The sequence below is a fragment of the Bos indicus x Bos taurus genome, chromosome 29, assembly GCF_003369695.1.
Source record: "Bos indicus x Bos taurus breed Angus x Brahman F1 hybrid chromosome 29, Bos_hybrid_MaternalHap_v2.0, whole genome shotgun sequence".
In the NCBI taxonomy this organism is placed as follows: Eukaryota; Metazoa; Chordata; class Mammalia; order Artiodactyla; family Bovidae; genus Bos; species Bos indicus x Bos taurus.
This window is the reverse complement of record NC_040104.1, coordinates 23,837,404-23,856,927: the sequence shown is the minus strand read 5'-3', so window position 1 is coordinate 23,856,927 and position 19,524 is coordinate 23,837,404. Positions and strand designations below refer to the sequence as shown.

Here is a 19,524-nt window from a genome sequence, read left to right as displayed (position 1 = left end):
TGGTAAGAAAAGAGAGACGGGTTCTTTTTTTTTTTTTTCCCAGTCCAGGTTCGATGCACGATACTGGATGCTTGGGGCTGGTGCACCGAGAGACCGATTCTTAAAAAGTGGAAATAAATTGTGAGATGATTCAGATACCCTTCCACACGGTGAAAAAGAAATAAGAAGATTGTCAATAAAGTTACTATGATTAAACACAGAAACTTTCCTGTGCCCAACTGCATTCAAACTATTCAAAATTATCAAAATTATTCAAAATTATTCAAAATTATCAAAATTATTCAAAACTATTCAAAATTATCTCCTACTCAGGGTTTTTCTCAGAGCAGTTTTCACATCTTTGTTTCTCAAACTATAGATTAAAGGGTTCATCACAGAAACCACATTGGTGTAAAAGACAGAAGAGATTTTTTCCTCATCCATAGACCCAGCAGCAGATGGTTTGAGATACATAAATGCACTTGATCCAAAGAACAGAGAAATAGCAATGATGTGGGAACTGCAGGTGCTGAGGGCTTTGGACCTGCCCTCTGTGGACTTGATGTGGAGGATGTTGGTAAGGATGAGACAATAAGAGACAAAGATTGTGAAACTGGGCACAATGATGTTGATGCCCACCACAATGAAAACTACAAGCTCATTGACATAGGTACTTGTGCAGGAGAGCTAGAGCAAAGGGTGGACATCACAGAAATAATGGTTGATGGTGTTTGCATCACAGAAGGTCAGTCTCAGCATGCATCCAGTGTGAGCCATGGCACCAGAAAATGCCATCAAGTAGGAACCAAGCATAAGGCTGGAACACACTTTAGGGGACATGGTAGCATTATATAAGAGTGGCTTACAGATGGCCACATAGCGGTCATAGGCCATTGATGTCAGCACATAGATTTCAGAAATGACAAAGAAACAGAAGAAGTAGAGCTGAGCCATGCACCCCATGTAAGAAATAATATTCTTCTTTGATGTGAAGTTAATCAGCATTTTGGGTGTAAACACAGAAGAATAACATAGATCTATGAAGGACAAGTTAAACAGGAAAAAGTACATGGGAGTATGCAGATGTGAATTCAGTGCAATTAGGATTATCAATCCCAAATTTCCTAGCACAGTGACCATATATATTCCTAGAAACAGGAAGAACAGAGGGAGTTGGAGATCAGGTCGGTCTGTTAATCCCAACAGAATGAATTCAGTCACGAAAGAGTTATTTCCAGGAGCCATTCTTCTCTAAGGGAATCTATGGATAGAAGAGAAAAGGGTTCCATTAGAGAACAACCCAGCCCTTCCACAGTGTCTCACCTATAAAAGAGCTCAGTTGTTTTTCTTGTTTAGTCACTAAGTTGTGTCCAGCTCTTTTGGGACCCCATGGACTGTAGCCCACAAGTTTCCTCTGTCCATGGCATTTCCCAGGCAAGAATACTGGAGTGGATTGCCATTTCATTTACCAGATGTTCTTCCCAACCCAGGGATAGAACCACATCTGCATTAGCAGGAGTGTTCTTTACCACTGAGCCCCAGGGAAGCCCAGCACAAGAATATACACACTGGGAATGTCTGAGACTGTACCAGCCTTGTCACATAGAATCTGACTTTACCATTATCACAATACAGAGTGATGTGAGCGTGCCCTTTCTTAGAGCTGTTATAAGCTAAATATAGAAAAGTACATCACAAACAGTCTACAGAGGGAAAGCCAGTCCTGTCATATGCAAGCATTCCTGCTGGAAAATCCAAGGGGAAGAGAGATGGAGTAGGATACAATTGTCCTATTGTCATCTCTACATTTCCTCATTTGAACTCTTCCCTCACCACTATAACTGGAGGCAGTGATCCTAGCAACCTGGCACTGGCTTCTAATGCAGGTTAGCTGTGATGTGATCCCAATGAAAAACATGCTTTCTAATCCAAAATGAAGGGCCCAGAATCTATGAGTTAAGTTACTGCACTTGTCACAGAGTAAAAAGCCATAAAGGTAGAAGAGTGAGAGTTGCACCTATTTAAAAGAAACTTCCTGACTGATGTGTCCTTTGAGCCCCCTCGCATCTCTGAAGAGTCTCTGATCCCTCTCTGACAGATTCATCCATTAGCTTCACTTGACTCCCAGAACTACACAGAAGGAAAAACAATGGACCCTGGATTTTCATCTCAGAACAAGGAATAAGTATTGTAAATGGAATTCGGCATGGAAGATGAATTCAGAAACCCACCCTCCTTAGGGCAGAAAACCTCGGGGCTGGCTCCCTTGTCATTAGTCCTCACCTTGTTGGTCCTGGAAATGTAATGTCAGGTTCTTGAGGCTTGATTCCTTTGACTCTAAAATGAGACAGAATTGACGTATACCCTCAAAAACTTTATGAACTACCATAATTTCTGTTTATTTTCAGTCCCCTCAACAAGTAGAGGAAAATAAAGCATTTTGTTATCACACTCACAACGTGATTAAACACAGAAGATTTAATATGAGTGTGATGATGTAATGCACATGGTTTAAAACAGACTAGAGGTTTGCTCCAACAATTCCCCAGGGAGCAGATTGTATGAAAAAAAAAAAAAAGAAGAAGGAATGTATATACATGGTTCATTATCTGCCTTTAGCTCCTTAGGGACTCACTCTTTTAACCATTTTCACTTTACTCTAGGGACTGAACATCCCTCAGGTGGATCAAAGTAAAATCCCGTCTCCCTCATTATCTTCACATCCGAAGGGAAAGCTACTCCATTTCCTCATTCCCTGTTTTGTCCATTTCTTAAGTGAATGTGTTTTCTCCAAGGTCCTGCTTTCAAGTTTCCTTATTTCTTTATCTAATTTTTTTCAAATGTTGAAATAACTCATTTCAGTTCTCTCTGTAGGGTATCTCTGAAATAATTTCCAATACTCTATGTCCCTTCTATGGGGACTTCCCTCATAGCTCAGTCGGTAAAGAGTCTGCCTGCAATGCAGAAGACCCTGGAGAAGGGAATGGCAACTCACTTCAGTATTCTTGCCTGGAGAATGCCATGGGCTACAGTCTATAAGGTTGCAAGAGTCGGACACGACTAAGCATATAGCACAGATGTCCCTTCTATATTTTATATTTTTAATAAACACCTGAAATTTCTACCTGTCTCTCCTGTTGGGTCAATTTCTGTAAAATTTCAGTAACTGAAGTTATCAGTTTCTTATCATAGAAAATAGTAGGAGCTATTGAGCTAGACTGTTGTGAATCTTGCTTTCCTTATTCCACCATTACAAACTATAACACTTGTATTCTTTAGTTGCTCAGTCATTTTTTCTGCAATATTCTGACAGAATGACATCTAATATGAAAGAGCATTTACTTTTTCTAAAAATGAAAAAAATTTAACTTCTATTTTGAGGTTTCTCAAATGGAAGACTTGTGAGCAGCTGTAACACAATTTTGGCACCTCAAATAGTGGTAAAATGCAGAACAGATTGCATGCATTTCTGCAGTGCGTGTAACAGTTCCCAAATAGTGTAATTATTATTTACTTCTTTAGATACACTTCTTTATCGATAAGGAAGACAAGCTTATAAAAAGGGATAGGATGTAAAAGAGAAAAAATATCTAACTAGGTCAACTATTTTGTATACCTATAGACTTTGGCATGTGAAAATTATATATGTTTGTATTGAGATCAGGGTCTGTGGTATGAGTGGTCATTTAAAACCATAAGTCAAGAATATAGCAAGGAGGGAAAAAAAAAAGTAAGTCAATGCTGAACATCTAAAAATTTAAACAAGCAAACATACCAGTGTTGCTAAATTCACAATATCTAACTCTTGAAATAAGATTAGAAAACATGTAAAATCAAAAATATTATTAAAATTACCTTTAAAAGTGTTGAAATTGTCACAATTAAGGTTTATGAATTTTAGACTATTTTCCATATTTTCTCAAAAAAAAAAAAAAAAAGAAATACAATAACCTATTCCAGAAAACACATTATTACAACTTGAGTTATCCACCAAATGTTTCTTTCAAATTATCACAGTTCTAACTGCAAATTGATTTATGGTTTTATACCTTAAAATTCATAAGGAAGTAGCATATAGAAGCCAACAAAAGCAGGAGTGATTTTATTGTGTCAAGTTTACACCAAAGGAATGGAGATTTGTGAGTTTAGCTTTTTTTAATATCAAAAGTTTCTGTTTTTATCCTATCCAGATAAATCCCATGATCTCTATAATATTTCTAGGGCTGTCCAGAAAAAGGAGACTAATTTTTATTAGTCTATATACTATATACTAAATAATACAAATTATTAGGAGACTAATAAATATAGATTTAGTTTTCTATCATATTTTCTAGATTCCTTCTAATTTGAGCTTTAATTACTCACCATTTTATGTCATGAAAAATAGTCTTATTTGTACCTGTTTTTCCCCAGTTCTGATCATAGGTTATTCAACTTTGTTCACCTAATTCTACTACTGTATGGCCACTGTGTACTATAAGTTTAGAAAAAACTTTATGGACTGGATATATTTATTTCACCAAATGGAAGAGAATAAACTTCCAAACTAAAATGCAGGACCCAAGCCCCACAACCATGCTCCACAGGGAACGTCTTATTTATTGTGTTTGTTGATGCTCAGCCTCAGGAGAGGCTTCTGGACTCCTTTCTCTCTCATGCCCTGTTCTCTGAATTGCAAACACTTGCAAGCATTCCAAATCTATTTTGTTTTTTTAAATTTTGTAAAAGAAGGAACGTTCTTACTTGACCAATCATCTCCCCAGTATACTGGCCCAAGAGGTATTATCTTTCCAATAAATAACTACAACAAAAAACACCCTGACAAACTCTTCTTAATAAAATAAAATAAAATAAAAGAGCAATACTCACCCTGAGAGAAATTCATGTACCACTGTGAAACAAAGCACAGTCAGCTTACAAGCTAGATAGTTTTTTCTGTGCCATGTTTATTTAAACAAAATTAATGAAATAAAATAGAAGGAAAGGATACTAAGGAGATTAGAAACTTGAAATCAGAAACCTAAATTTATTCTAGACTTTTTCATTAAAAACATATATGAATGTAAATAAATCATTGACTACTCTGAGCTTTATTGCACTGTCCATATAATAAATATATTTTGACAAACTGTTGTGTACAGGTAAAAAAAATACTTTGTCAAAGGAAGTATAATGCAGTATTTAAAGATGCAAAGTGTGTTATACTTAACAGTCTCCCGAGATCTTCTACTTCAGGAATTAAAGGTGTTATAATCTGGGGTCCCAAAGCAACAGACAAGACTGAGTGACTGACCCGAACTGAACTGAGTCTTGCTAAATGAAGCCTGGAAAGATGGAAGGAGTAAAAATTCTGAGATTTATGCTTCCAATGGCAATTGGCAGATAAGACATCCCCAGTGACATTACATCACATTAATGTTCCCTGATTTGATCATTTGATGGCCAGTCTTATATTTTCAGAGGGAAAGGGAAGTTCAAACTAATGGAGAAAAATGTTTTCTAGAAAATAATATAATAAACAAATAAAATGTATTATAACAAATAGTAACATGTGCAAGCTCATTCACTAAGTCATATGTGTTTGTGACCTCATAGACAGTAGCCCTCCAAGGTCCTTTGTCCATGGGATGTCCCAAGCAGGAATGCAGGAGTGGGTTGCTGTTTCCTCCTCCAGAGGATCTTCCTGACCCAGGGATTGAAAATGCATCTCCTGCAATCTCAGGCATATTCTTTACCAATGAGCCAACTGGGAAGCCCATAAATAGTAAGTTCAGTTCAGTTTAGTCACTCAGTCATGTCCGACTCTTTGCGACCCCAGGGACTGCAGCATACCAGGCTTCCTTGTCCATCACCAAGTCCTGGAGTTTACTCAAACTCATGTCCATTAAGTCGGTGATGCCACCCAACCATCTCATCCTCTGTCGTCCCCGTCTTCTCCCGCTTTCAAACTTTCCCAACATCAGGGTCTTTTTGAATGAGTCAGCTCTTTGCATCAGGTGGCCAAAGTATTGGAGTTTCAGCTTCAACATTAGTCCTTCCAATGAAAACTCAGGACTGATCTCCTTTAGGATGGACTGGTTGGATCTCCTTGCCATCCAAGGGACTCTCAAGAGTCTTCTCCAATACCACAGTTATAAATAGCAAATAAGATAGTAAATTTCTTTATAATAGTACTAATAAATCAAAATATGTGAGAAAAGGAAATTATGCAAATGATGAATAAGGAGAGAAGCGCTCCTGTATGATAAGTATAAATAAGTTAAGTCTCAAATTTCTTCAATATGATAAAAATGAAATAGCATAAGAAGATGCTAATAAAATTATTATAATTGAAAAGAGAATCTTCCTATACTTTGAATATCTGCACAAAAAGACACTGTTTCTAATCAAAACTGAATTCCACTCACAGTTTTTCTCAGAGCTGTTTTCACATCTTTATTTCTAAAGCTGTAGATTAAGGGGTTCATCATAGCAACCACATTGGTATAAAAGACAGAAGAGATTCTTCTATCATCCACAGACCCAGCAGAAGGTGGTTTGAGATACATAAATGACACTGACCCAAAGAACAGAGAAACAGCAATTATGTGAGAACTGCAGGTGCTTAGGGCTTTGGACCTGCCTTCCGTGGAGCTGATATGAAAGATGTTGGAGAAAATGAGACCATAAGAGACAAAGATGGCAATACTTGGCACAATTATATTGATGCCTGCCATGAAGAAAACTACAAGCTCATTGATGAAGGTACTTGTGCAGGAGAGCTGGAACAGAGGGAGGATGTCACAGAAATAATGGTTGATAGTGTTTGCATCACAGAAGGTCAGTCTCAGCATGCATCCAGTGTGAGCCATGGCACCAGAAAATGCCATCAAGTAGGAACCAAGCATAAGGCTGGAACAAACTTTAGGGGACATGACAACATTATACAAGAGTGGGCTACAGATGGCCACATAGTGGTCATAGGCCATTGATGTCAGCACATAGATTTCAGAAATGACAAAAAAACAGAAAAAGTACAGCTGAGCCATGCACCCCATGTAAGAAATAATATTCTTATTTGATAAGAAGTTAATCAGCATTTTGGGTGTAAACACAGAAGAATAACAGAGGTCTATGAAGGACAAGTTAAAGAGGAAAAAGTACATGGGGGTGTATAGATGTGAATTTAGCAAAATTAAGATTATCAAACCCAAATTCCCCATCACAGTGACTGTATACATTCCTAGGAACAGGAAGAACAAGGGGAGCTGGAGACCTGGTTGGTCTGTTAATCCCATCAAAATGAATTGAGTCACAAAAGACCCATTTCCAGGAGCCATTCTTCTCTAAAGGAATCTGTGGATAGAAGAAAGGGTCCATTAGAGAACAACTCAGTCCATTCAGCGTCCCATTCTACAAAACAGAATACACACTGTGAACGCCTGACACTATCCTGACCTGGTCCCATACAATCTGCCTTTTCCATAATCAAGATATAGAGTGATGTGGACTCCTAATTAGAGTTTTTATAAACAAAGGATAAATATAGCAAAGGATACCCCAATCATACTAGAGAGGGAAGGCAAGAGCTGCCATATGCAAATATACCTTCTGGAAAAACCCAGGGAAAAGAAGGATGGACAAGGATGCAACCCTTCTACTCTCTTCTCAACATTCCCTCATTCCTGTGAACTCTTCTCTCACCAGTACAACTGGAGGCAGTGACCCTAGCAACCTAGCACTGGCTTATAATGCAGATAGACCTTATGTGGCAGGAACCAAGAACACTGTTTCTAAACCAAGATGAGGGGACCCAAGTCTAGGAGAATTGTTACCAACCTTGTCACAGAGTAAAAATCATAAAGGAAGAAGATTGAGAGATCTACCTATTTAGAGAGGAAACTTCCTGACTGATATGTCTCTGAGCCCCTCTAATATTCTCTGATCCCTCTCCAATAGATGCTTCCAATAGTTTTACTTGAGTCTCAGCTGCACAAAATGAGAAAGAATGGACATATAATATAGGTCCCTGGACTTTGATCACAAAACAAGGAATAAGTATTGTAAATTAAATTCAGAAACTCACCCAACCTTATCTTAAAACTGCAGGACTGTCTCCCTTACCCTATGTCTTTACCTTGTTGATTCTGAAAATGTTATTTCATATTCTCCAGGCTCGATCCCATTGATTTCAGGGGAGAGGAGCTAGACATTAATTCACCTATGCCCTGGAAGCATTCTGAGCTTCTATAATTTCTGATATTTTCAGTGTTCTCATGTGACAGAAGAAAGATAATCCTTTTATTATCATCCCTGCTACTTGATTAGACACAGATTTAACGTGAGTGTAATGATGTAATGCACTTGGTGAAAAACAGGTTAGAAGCTTGCTTGGTCTTCTCCCCAGGGTGTAGATTATATGTACAATATGAAATAAGGAAATTATGAAAATATGAAATTATGGATCCTGGTTCTTGATCTGTCTTTAGCTCCTTAAGCACTCATTCTTAGTCATTTTTGCTTTACTCTGGGGACTGTACATCCCTCAGGTAGATCAAAGTGAATTCCCATCTCCTCATTATCTACACCTATGAGGGGAAAGCTACTACATTGTCAAATTCCCTCTTTATTCACATTTACTAAATGGACATATTTCCAGAAAAGACCTACTTTCAGGTTTATTTCTTTATTTGAATACATCAAATGTTGCAGCAACTCATTACAGTTGTTCTCTTTCTGAGATGTCTGTGAAAAAATATGCAATATAGTATATCCCTTCTATAGTTTATACTTTTAACATATTCCTGAAATTTCTACCAGACTCTCGTGCTGCCTAATTTTCTGTAACATTGCAGTAACTGAAATTGTCAATTTTTCTCATCATAGAAAAGTGTATAGTTATAGAGTTAGAGTGCTGTGAATCCTACCTTCCTTCTTCCACTTTTACACACTATAACACTTTGGACAAGTTATTGAATCTCTTGGTTCTCCTATGTAAAATAAGGAATGTAAAAATAGCTTCTCTTTCATTAAGATGCTGTGTTAATCAAATGAAAAAAAAAAAACTAAGTAAAATGATTGGACCAGTATTGGCATATGAGAGTCAATAAATGTCAGCTGTTATTACTACTTTCTCATAAATTTCAGTAGATTCTCTTTCATAATACTCATTAGACTTTTCCTCTTTATTTTGTGCTTTTCTATAAACTGTATATTCTATAAGGATACACATTTATTCTATCTTGTTAACTATTTGGATCCTGAAACTAAAAACAATGCCAAGTACACAGAAAGAATTCAATGAATACTTCTGAAATTCATCGTATTTTTATCTAAGAGCTTTCAGAATACATTCAAAACTTCTCTTGTGCTAAACCACAACATCTACAACCACAATGACCTGCACCCACCTGTCCCCAGCCACCACACAACTTCTGGCTTTATGATTAAACTGAACCAGTGTAATGTTGAGCTATTGAGGCTCCTAACGATTATGTTCACATTTTGCCACATATTCACTCTTATTTGGTCATGAATAATGGTGCTAGAATAAAGTCTGAAATTGCAGCTGTCTCCCTCCCTAGTTCAAGAACTTTCATTGCTTCTCCATTACCCACTTGGAAATTGAAGCAATGTAGTAAAAACATAATTCTCAAAGCTATGATTAAGGCTTGGTTAAAATTAAAGAAGGAATTGAGTCAGAGTTAACTTTGATGAGAAGCCATGAAAGTACCATTCTGATTGATCGAAGTATCTGGCACACTTTATTTGTTGTTGTTGTTGTTGTTGTTGTTTTAATTTTATTTTTTAACTTCACAATATTGTATTGGTTTACAATACCTGAACACAGGTATACATGTGTTCCCCATCCTGAACCCTCCTCCCACTTCTCTCCCCGTACTATCCCTCTGGGTCGTGCCAGTGCACCAGCCCCAAGCATCCAGTATCATGCATCAAACCTGGACTGGTGACTCGTTTCATATATGGTACAAAACTTTAACTTTCTCAAAAACATATAAAAGAAAGTAAGAGAATGTTTACTTTTCAAAGACCACTCAATTGTCTTGGGAGATTCAACCCATTTTAGAAATATTTGTGTTTTTGTGTGAAAAATCAACCTACATGGGTCTATCTTTAAACACACTACTTATATTGAGTTGAAGGAGGGAGAAGAATATCATTCTATGATAATAGAGTGTTCTCTTATTGATAGAAAAGCATCAGATACTCAAAAATATGCCTTCAAAATGCCCCCCAAAAAGAGGTCATCCACAAACAAAATAATGACTTGTGCAGCTTCCACAATTATATAATTTGTTTGTTTGTTTGTAGTGGGGTAAAACTTAAAATGGAGATGGAAGAAACTGCTAAACACTGAATTTCTGATGAATGAAAATTAAAATAGTGCCATGTGAAATTTAAAATGTAGGCTTCTTTGAAACATCTTCGTAGCTCTCTAACTCTTGTTTAGAATCTTCCCAATATATTGTATAATATTTAAAATCACTAGTCTGGCTAATTATTTAAGAAAATGTATATTCAGGATGTAACCTTTTGGAAAAGAATCCAATTTCATACCAATTTAGAAAGAGCTCTGTCCTGGTTGATGGGCATAGGAGAAACCCAGGGCTTACAAGTTTGACTCCAAGATTGAACACCTTCAGCAGAACTGTAACTTTCCTCAAAACCTGTCGGTGCAAATCACATAACTCAAGAAAGGAAGAAATACAAGGATATCAAACCAGTCAATCCTAAAGGAACTCAGTCCTGAATTTTCACTGGGAGGACTGATGCTGAAGCTGAAGCACCAACACTTTGGCCACCTGATCAGAAGAAATTAGTCATTAGAAAAGACGCTGATTCTGGGAAAGACTGAAGGCAGGAGCAGAAGGGGATGACAGAGGATGTGAGGTTGGATGGCATCACCGAACAGATGCACATGATTTTGAACAAGCTCCCAGAGTTGGTGATGGGCAGGGAAGCTTGGTGTGCTGCAGCCCATGGGATTGCAAAGAGTCAGACACTACTGAGTGACTGAACTGAGCATTTTAGATATTCTGGCTTGATTCCCCCTCTACTTAAAAGAAGTGATGAATATTATTAACAATATCTTAGGAAATGATTACAGCATCACTGATAACAGCATATTGAAGATTTTTAGGTAGCACATCTTTGCTTTCAAAAAATAATCTAACATTCTTGTTGTAACTTGCTTTATTCTCCAAATATTTCTTCCACATTGTCATTATTCTCCCAGCTGTAATTTGATGTTTCTGTACCTAAAATTCCACATGAATGTAGCACACAGAAGCCAAAAAAACCAGAAATAATCTACTTGTTCAAAGGTCATCTAGTCCTGTTGGTTTAACGTTTTAAATCATAAATAACTTAAGCTTTCATCTGATATAGAGAAATTCTATGATCTCAATAGTATCTAGGTTCTTGAACAAGGAGTGAGTCTGTAGGTAAAGGTTTTCATTATCCAACAGTTTTTTGGGTAAATTACTTCTTCCTTTCTTAATGCAATTACTCCTCACGATTTATCTCCTGTAACTGATGCCTTCTCTCTATTCACATCCCCAAATGAAATCACAGCTCTTCCACTTTCATTCTCCAAAACACTAACCAAGTGTGCTCATTATGCAAATAGTTTTATCAAAGATTTATCAATAGTGAAATATGCAAAACAGGAAACAGTTTCAGAGTGAAAGTGAAAGTTACTCAGTCATGTCTGATTCTTTGTGACCCCAGGGACTATACAATGCATGGAATTCTCCAGGCCAGAACTGTGGAGTGGGTTCCCTACTCCAGGGTATCTTCCCAACCCAGGGATCAACCCAGATCTCCTGCATTGCAGGCAGATTCTTTACCAACTCAGCCACAAGAGAAGCCTGAGTGTCTAAATCTCATGACCACATCCCACACTGGGACATCTTATTTATCGACCATATGCCTCCTTGAGTCCTGACATAATTACATGTTTCTGAGCATCCTTACTACTCGTGTCCTGCTCTCTGAAGTACAAACACTTGCAAGCATTCCAAATTCATGTTTTTAATTTTGCAAAAATAGTAATTTCCCTTTTTGAGCAAATCATCTCTATAATATATGAGCTTAAAAGGCTTTCTGACAACAACAGCAAAAGACAATCAAAATGTTTTGCTAAAAAGAAAAGAAAGTAATACTGAGTTTGAGAAAGATTTATATGTCATTCTGAGACAGAGGAGAGTCAACTTTAAATCAGGAATGCTTTCTTATATTTCATGCTCACTGAAATAGAATAACATAATCAAGAGTATGTAGAGTATACTGAAGAATAATACACTTGAAGTCAGAATGATAACAAGTTAGTTTACAATTTTTTTTTTCTACACCCATGGCGGATGCATGTTGATGTATGGCAAAACCAATACAATATTGTAAAGTAAAAAAAAAAAAATAATAATGATGATAATAATAAAATAAAATAAAAAAAAACCCACCTAAAAAAAAAAAATAAAGTTGTGTGACTAAGTAAATCATTATCCAGTCTTGGCTTCACTTTCCCACCCATGCAAAACATGAATTTTGATGATTGGCTATGTGTCAATTTGACTTACAAAGGTGAAAAATAAACTCTTTGCCACAAGAAGCTTAACACTAAATGTTTACAGATGGGAAATGGATATCTTTGAGACTCTTAGAACCAACAATCTAAAGAAGGTATTTAAAGAGGGTATATTATTGCCATGTGAAATATGGAAGATAAGAGTAGAAAGAGTATCTTATTTATCATTCTTATTGCAAGTTGATAAATAAAAACAACCCTAGTGATATGTTTTCAACCTAGTGTTATGCAATTCCTTATGTGGAGAATATTCATCTTTTCCCAGTGTAAAAATAAATTCAAAATGATAATGAAAAGAGATAATATATTCATTATTTAATATTATTACTATTCAAGAAAAAGAGATGATATGTATTTTGAAAACAGTGAGAGAAATATATAAAAATGGAAATAAATTATTCAAACAGGACTCAAATTTCTTTTTTTCTAAATATAAATTTATTTATTTTAACTGGAGGTTAATTACTTTACAGTATTGTATTGGTTTTGCCATACATCAACATGAATCCACCACAGGTATACACGTGTTCCCCATCCTGAACCCCCCTCCTTTCTCCCTCCCCGTACCATCCCTCTGGGTCATCCCAGTGCACCAGCCCCAAACATCCAGTATCATTCATCTAACCTGGATTGGCAATTTGTTTCATATATATTATACATGTTTCAATGCCATTCTCCCAAATCATCCCACCCTCTCCCTCTCCCACAGAGTCCAAAAGACTGTTCTATACATCTGTGTCTCTTTTGCTGTCTCACATACAGGGTTATTGTTACCATCTTTCTAAATTCCATATATATGTTTTAGTATACAGTATTGGTGTTTTTCTTTCTGGCTTACTTCACTCTGTATAATCAGCTCCAGTTTCACCACCTCATTAGAACTGATTCAAATGCATTCTTTTTAATGGCTGAGTAATACTCCATTGTGTATATGTACCAGAGCTTTCTTATCCATTGATCTGCTGATGGACATCTAGATTGTTTCCATCTCCTGGCTCAAATTTCTCTAAGATACTAGATATAAAAAGATAATAAAAAATATGGCGAGAAGGTTGTCACTAATATTAAACACTCAACATCTCACTGTCCTATAATTCATGCACACAGACAGTTCTAATCAAAACTGTCTCCTACTTAGGGTTTTTCTCAGAGTAAGTTTTAACATATTTGTTCCTCAGGCTATCGATTAATGGGTTCATCATGGGAATCATATTGGTATAAAAGACAGAAGAGATTTTCCCTTCATCCACAGACACAGCAGAAGGTGGTTTGAGATACATAAATACCCCTGATCCAAAGAAGCGAGAAACAGCAAAGACGTGTGAACTGCAGGTGCTGAAGGCTTTGGACCTGCCCTCTGTGGAGACAATGTAGAAGATGTTGGTGAGGATGAGACCATAAGAAACAAAGATGGTGAGACCCAGCACAATGATATTGATGCCTCCCATAATGAACACTTCCAGCTCACTGACATAGGTACTTGTACAGGAGATCCTGAGCAGAGAGGATCTCACAGAAATAATGGTAGATGGTGTTTGCAATCATAGAAGGTCAGTCTCAGCATGCATCCAGTGTGAGCCATGGCACCAGAGAATGCCATCAAGTAGGAACCAAGCATAAGGCTGGAACATACTTTAGGGGACATAACAACATTATGCAAAAGTGACTTACAGATGGCCACATAGTGGTCATAGGCCACTGATGTCACCACATAGCATTCAGGGATGACAAGAAAACAAAGAAGTACAGCTGTGTCATGCACCCCGTATAAGAAATAATATTCTTCTTTGATAAAAAAAAGTTAATCAGCATTTTTGGTATAAATACAGAAGAATAACAGAGGTCTATGAAAGACAAATTAAATAGGAAAATGTACATGAGGGCGTGTAGGTGTGAATTCAGTGCAATTAGCATTATCAATCCCAAATTTCCCAGCAGAGTGACCATGTACATTCCTAGGAACAGGAAGAATAGAGGGAGCTGGAGATCTGATTGGTTTGTTAATCCCAACAGAATGAATTTGGTCACAAAAGAGCCATTTCTAGGAGCCATTCCTCTCTAAGGTGGTCTGTGAGCACAGAAGAAAAAGGTTACATAGAGAACAATGACTCAATTTTCACACAGTATCTCCTCTCACAAGTGTGGTGTTTGGGCTGGAAATATCTGAGAGTAGCCCACCCTGGACTCACAGAATTGTCTTACCTACTATCTCACGGAACTGTGTTACCATTATCATGAAATGGAATTTTTGCTTTTTTCACTTCTGATGTGATCACCAACCTAGAGAAAGACATCCTGAAATGCAAAGTCAAGCGGGCCTTAGGAAGCATCACTATGAACAAAGCTAGTAGAGGTGATTGAATTCCAGTTGAGCTATTTCAAATCCCAAAAGATGATGCTGTGAAAGTGCTGCACTCAATATGCCAGCAAATTTGGAAAACTCAGCAGTGGTCACAGGACTGGAAAAGGTCAGTTTTCATTCCAATCCCAAAGAAAGGCAAAGCCAAACAATGTTCAAACTACCGTGCAATTGCACTCATCTCACAGGTTAGCAAAGTAATGCTTAAAATTCTCCAAGCCAGGCTTCAACAGTACGTGAACCACAAACTTACAGATGTCCAAGTTGAATTTAGAAAAGTCAGAGGATGCAGAGATCAAATTGCCGACATCTGCTGGATCATCATAAAAGCAAGACAGTTCCAGAAAAACATCTACTTTCCTTTATTGACTAAGGCAAATCTTTTGACTGGGTGGATCACAACAAACATGGAAAAATACTGAAAAAGACGGTACTACCACACCACTTGCCCTGCCTCTTAAGAAATCTGTATGCAGGTCCAGAAGCAACAGTTAGAACTAGACATGGGATGACAGGCTGGTTTTAAATAGAGAAAGAAGTATACCAAGGCTATATATTGTCACCCTGCTTATTTAACTTATATGCAGAGTACATCATGAGAAACACTGGGATGGATGAAGCACAAGCTGGAATCAAGATTGCTGGGAGAAATCTCAATAACCTTCAGATATGCACATGACACCATCCTTATGACAGAAAGCGAAGAAGAGCTAAAGAGCCTCTTGATGAAAGTGAAAGATGAGAGTGAAAAAGTTGGCTTGAGGCTCAACATTCAGAAAACTAAGATCATGGCATCTGGTCCCATCGCTTCACAGCAAACAGATGGGGATACAGTGGAAACAGTAAGAGACTATTTTTTTTTTCTAATTTTATTTTATTTTTAAACTTTACATAATTGTATTAGTTTTTCCAAACATCAAAATGAATCCACCACAGGTATACATGTGTTCCCCATCCCGAACCCCGCCCCCCTCCTCCCTCCCCATACCATCCCCCTGGGTCGTCCCAGTGCACCAGCCCCAAGCATCCAGTATCGTGCCTCGAACCTGGACTGGCAACTCGTTTCTTACATGATATTTTACATGTTTCAATGCCATTCTCCCAAATCTTCCCACCCTCTCCCTCTCCCACAGAGTCCATAAGACTGTTCTATACATCAGTGTCTCTTTTGCTGTCTCGTACACCGGGTTATTGTTACCATCTTTCTAAATTCCATATATATGCGTTAGTATACTGTATTTATGTTTTTCCTTCTGGCTTACTTCACTCTCCAAAATCACTGCAGATGGTGATCGCAGTAATGAAATTAAAAGACACTTGCTCCTTGGAAGAAAAGTTATGACCTACTTAGACAACATATTAAAAAGCAGAGACATTGCATCACTGACAAAGGTCTGTCTAATCAAAGCTATCGTTTTTCCAGTAGTCATGTATGGATGTGAGAGTTGGACTATAAAGAAAGTTGAGCGCTGAAGAATTGATGCTTTTGAACTGTGGTGTTGGAGAAGACTCTTGAGAGTCCTTTGGACTGCAAGGAGATCCAACCAGTCCATTCTAAAGGAGATCAGTTCTGAATATTCATTGGAAGGATTGATGCTGAAGCTGATACTCCAATACTTTGGCCACCTGATGCCAAGAAGCGACTCACTGGAAAAGACCCTGATGCTGGGAAAGATTGAAGGCAGGAGGAGAAGGGAACGACAGAGGATGAGATGGCTGGATGGCATCATGGACTCAATGGATATGAGTTTGAGTAAACTCTGGGAGTTGGTGATGGACAGGGAGGCCTGGTATGCTGCAGTCCATCGGGTCACAAAGAATGACTGAAATGAACTGAACTGGGTCTTTGTAAACTAAGTAGAAAGAGTATCAAAACTTAGCTTACAGAAGGAAGGAAACCACTGCCCAATGCAGACTTGACTGCATAGGGAAAAAAAAACAAGGAATGGATAAAAGAGGGTTTTGGACCAGGATTGACTCACTCTTCCCATATCTCAATTTTTTTCTAGTCACTTGAAGTCTCCCCTCACCAGTAAGACTGTAGGCAAAGACCTAACACTTAGGTGCTGGTCTCTAAAGCATATTAGACCTGGTGGGGTGAGAACAAAGAAAATTGCTCCACTAACACTAAATGGCCAGAGTCTATGAGAGGTTAACTCTTCACCCCACATCACGGAGTAAAAGTTGTAACTATAGATGAGTGAGATTTCCATCCATGGAGAGGGGACTTACTGATTGTCTAATGAATACTTTTAGGCCCCTAGTATCTCTGAGCATTCACTGATTCGTGCATTGAATAAGTTTTGTGTGAGCCTCGGGAAGGAAAATTGGGAAATAAATTGTCATATCTTAGATCCTTGGACTTCCATTTGAAACAAGAAGGACACAAATAAACAGAATTCAGAAACTCACCTTCCTTTCTCTAGAAAACCTCAGGGCTTTCTTATCATTGGTTTTACCTCCTGGTCTTAGTAGGGCAATTACAGGTTCTGAAGTTTGGTTCCATTGATTCTAAGAGAATGCAGCCAACATGTATTATTTGATTTGACTTCAAAATCTTTTAGAAATACAGATCACAATTTCTTTTTATGCCTTTCAGTCCACTCAAGCAGCAGATAAAAACAAACATTCTTCATTATTATTATTTTCGTCACTTGGTAAGTCACAGAAGACTTAGTGTAATATAATGCACAAGAGAAGACTCTACACATGGAAATCACCAATGGTTAACACCGAAATCAGATTGATTATATTCTTTGCAGCCAAAGATGGAGAAGCTCTATACAGACCGGGAGCTGACTGTGGCTCAGATCATGAGTTCCTTATTGCCAAATACAGACTTAAATTGAAGAAAGTAGGGAAAACCACTAGACCATTCAGGTACGACCTAAATCAAATCCTTTATGATTATACAGTGGAGGTGAGAAATAGATTTAAGGGACTAGATCTGATAGATAGAGTGCCTGATGAACTATGGACTGAGGTTTGTGACATTGTACAGGAGACAGGGATCAAGACCATCCCCATGGAAAAGAAATACGAAAAAGCAAAATGGCTGTCTGGGGAGGCCTTACAAATAGCTGTGAAAAGAAGAGAAGCAAAAAGAAAAGGAGAAAAGGAAAGATATGAGCATCTGAATGCAGTGTTCCAAAGAATAACAAAAAGAGATAAGACAGCCTTCCTCAGCGATCAATGCAAAGAAATAGAGGAAAACAACAGAATGGGAAAGACTAGAGATCTCTTCAAGAAAATTAGAGATACCAAGGGGACATTTCATGCAAAGAAGGGCTCAATAAAGGACAGAAATAGTATGGACCTAACAGAAGCAGAAGATATTAAGAAGAGATGGCAAGAATACACAGAAGAACTGTACAAAAAAGATCTTCACCACCAAGATAATCACTATGGTATGCTCACTCACCTAGAGCCAGACATCCTGGAATGTGAAGTCCAGTGGGCCTTAGAAAGCATCACTACAAACAAAGCTAGTGGAGGTGATGGAAATCCAGTTGATCTATTTCAAATCCTGAAAGATGATGCTGTAAATTGGCTGCACTCAATATGCCAGCAAATTTGGAAAACTCAGCAGTGGCCACAGGACTGGAAAAGGTCAGTTTTCATTCCAATCCCAAAGAAAGGCAATGCCAAAGAATGCTCAAACTACCACACAATTGCACTCATCTCAGACGCTAGTAAAGTAATGCTCAAAATTCTCCAAGCCAGGCTTCAGCAATATGTGAACTGCGAAGTTCCAGATGTTCAAGCTGGTTTTAGAAAAGGCAGAGGAACCAGAGATCAAATTGCCAACATCCACTGGATCATGGAAAAAGCAAGAGAGTTCCAGAAAAACATCTATTTCTGCTTTATTGACTATGCCAAAGCCTTTGACTGTGTGGATCACAAGAAACTGGAAAATTCTGAAAGAGATGGGAATATCAGACCACCGGACCTGCCTCTTGAGAAACCTATATGCAAGCCAGGAAGCAACAGTTAGAACTGAACATGGAACAACAGACTGGTTCCAAATAGAAAAAGGAGTACGTCAAGGCTGTATACTGTCACCCTGCATATTTAACTTATATGCAGAATACATCATGAGAAATGCTGGACTGGAAGAAGCACAAGCTGGAATCAAGATGGCCGGGAGAAATATCAATAATTTCAGATACGCAGATGACACCACACTTATGGCAGAAAATGAAGAGGAACTCAAAAGCCTCTTGATGAAAGTGAAAGAGGAGAGTGAAAAAGTTGGCTTAAAGCTCAACATTCAGAAAACAAAGATCATGGATCTGGTCCCATCACTTCATGGGAAATAGATGGGGAAACAGTGGAAACTGTGTCAGAATTTATTTATTTTTTTGGCTCCAAAATCACTGCAGATGGTGACTGCAGCCATGAAATTAAAAGACGCTTACTCCTTGAAAGGAAAGTTATGACCAACCTAGATAGCATGTTCAAAAGCAGAGGTATTACTTTGCCAGCAAAGGTCCGTCTAGTCAAGGCTATGGTTTTTCCTGTGGTTATGTATGGATGTGAGAGTTGGACTGTGAAGAAAGCTGAGTGCCAAAGAATTGATGCTTTTGAACTGTGGTGTTGG

The 19,524-nt window shown here is 37.9% G+C and overlaps 1 protein-coding gene and 2 pseudogenes across 1 annotated transcript; all 3 read right to left on the bottom strand.

The window, feature by feature from the left end:
- Positions 1 to 297: 297 nt before the first annotated feature.
- On the bottom strand, positions 298 to 2,252 carry LOC113886216 (annotated as a pseudogene).
- A 4,113-nt stretch (positions 2,253 to 6,365) lies between these two features.
- On the bottom strand, positions 6,366 to 7,298 carry LOC113886313 (olfactory receptor 8B8-like). Its single transcript, XM_027532411.1, has one exon. The coding sequence runs from the start codon at positions 7,296 to 7,298 to the stop codon at positions 6,366 to 6,368; it is 933 nt and encodes a 310-aa protein (XP_027388212.1).
- A 6,384-nt stretch (positions 7,299 to 13,682) lies between these two features.
- On the bottom strand, positions 13,683 to 14,617 carry LOC113885948 (annotated as a pseudogene).
- Between the last annotated feature and the right edge of the window lie 4,907 nt (positions 14,618 to 19,524).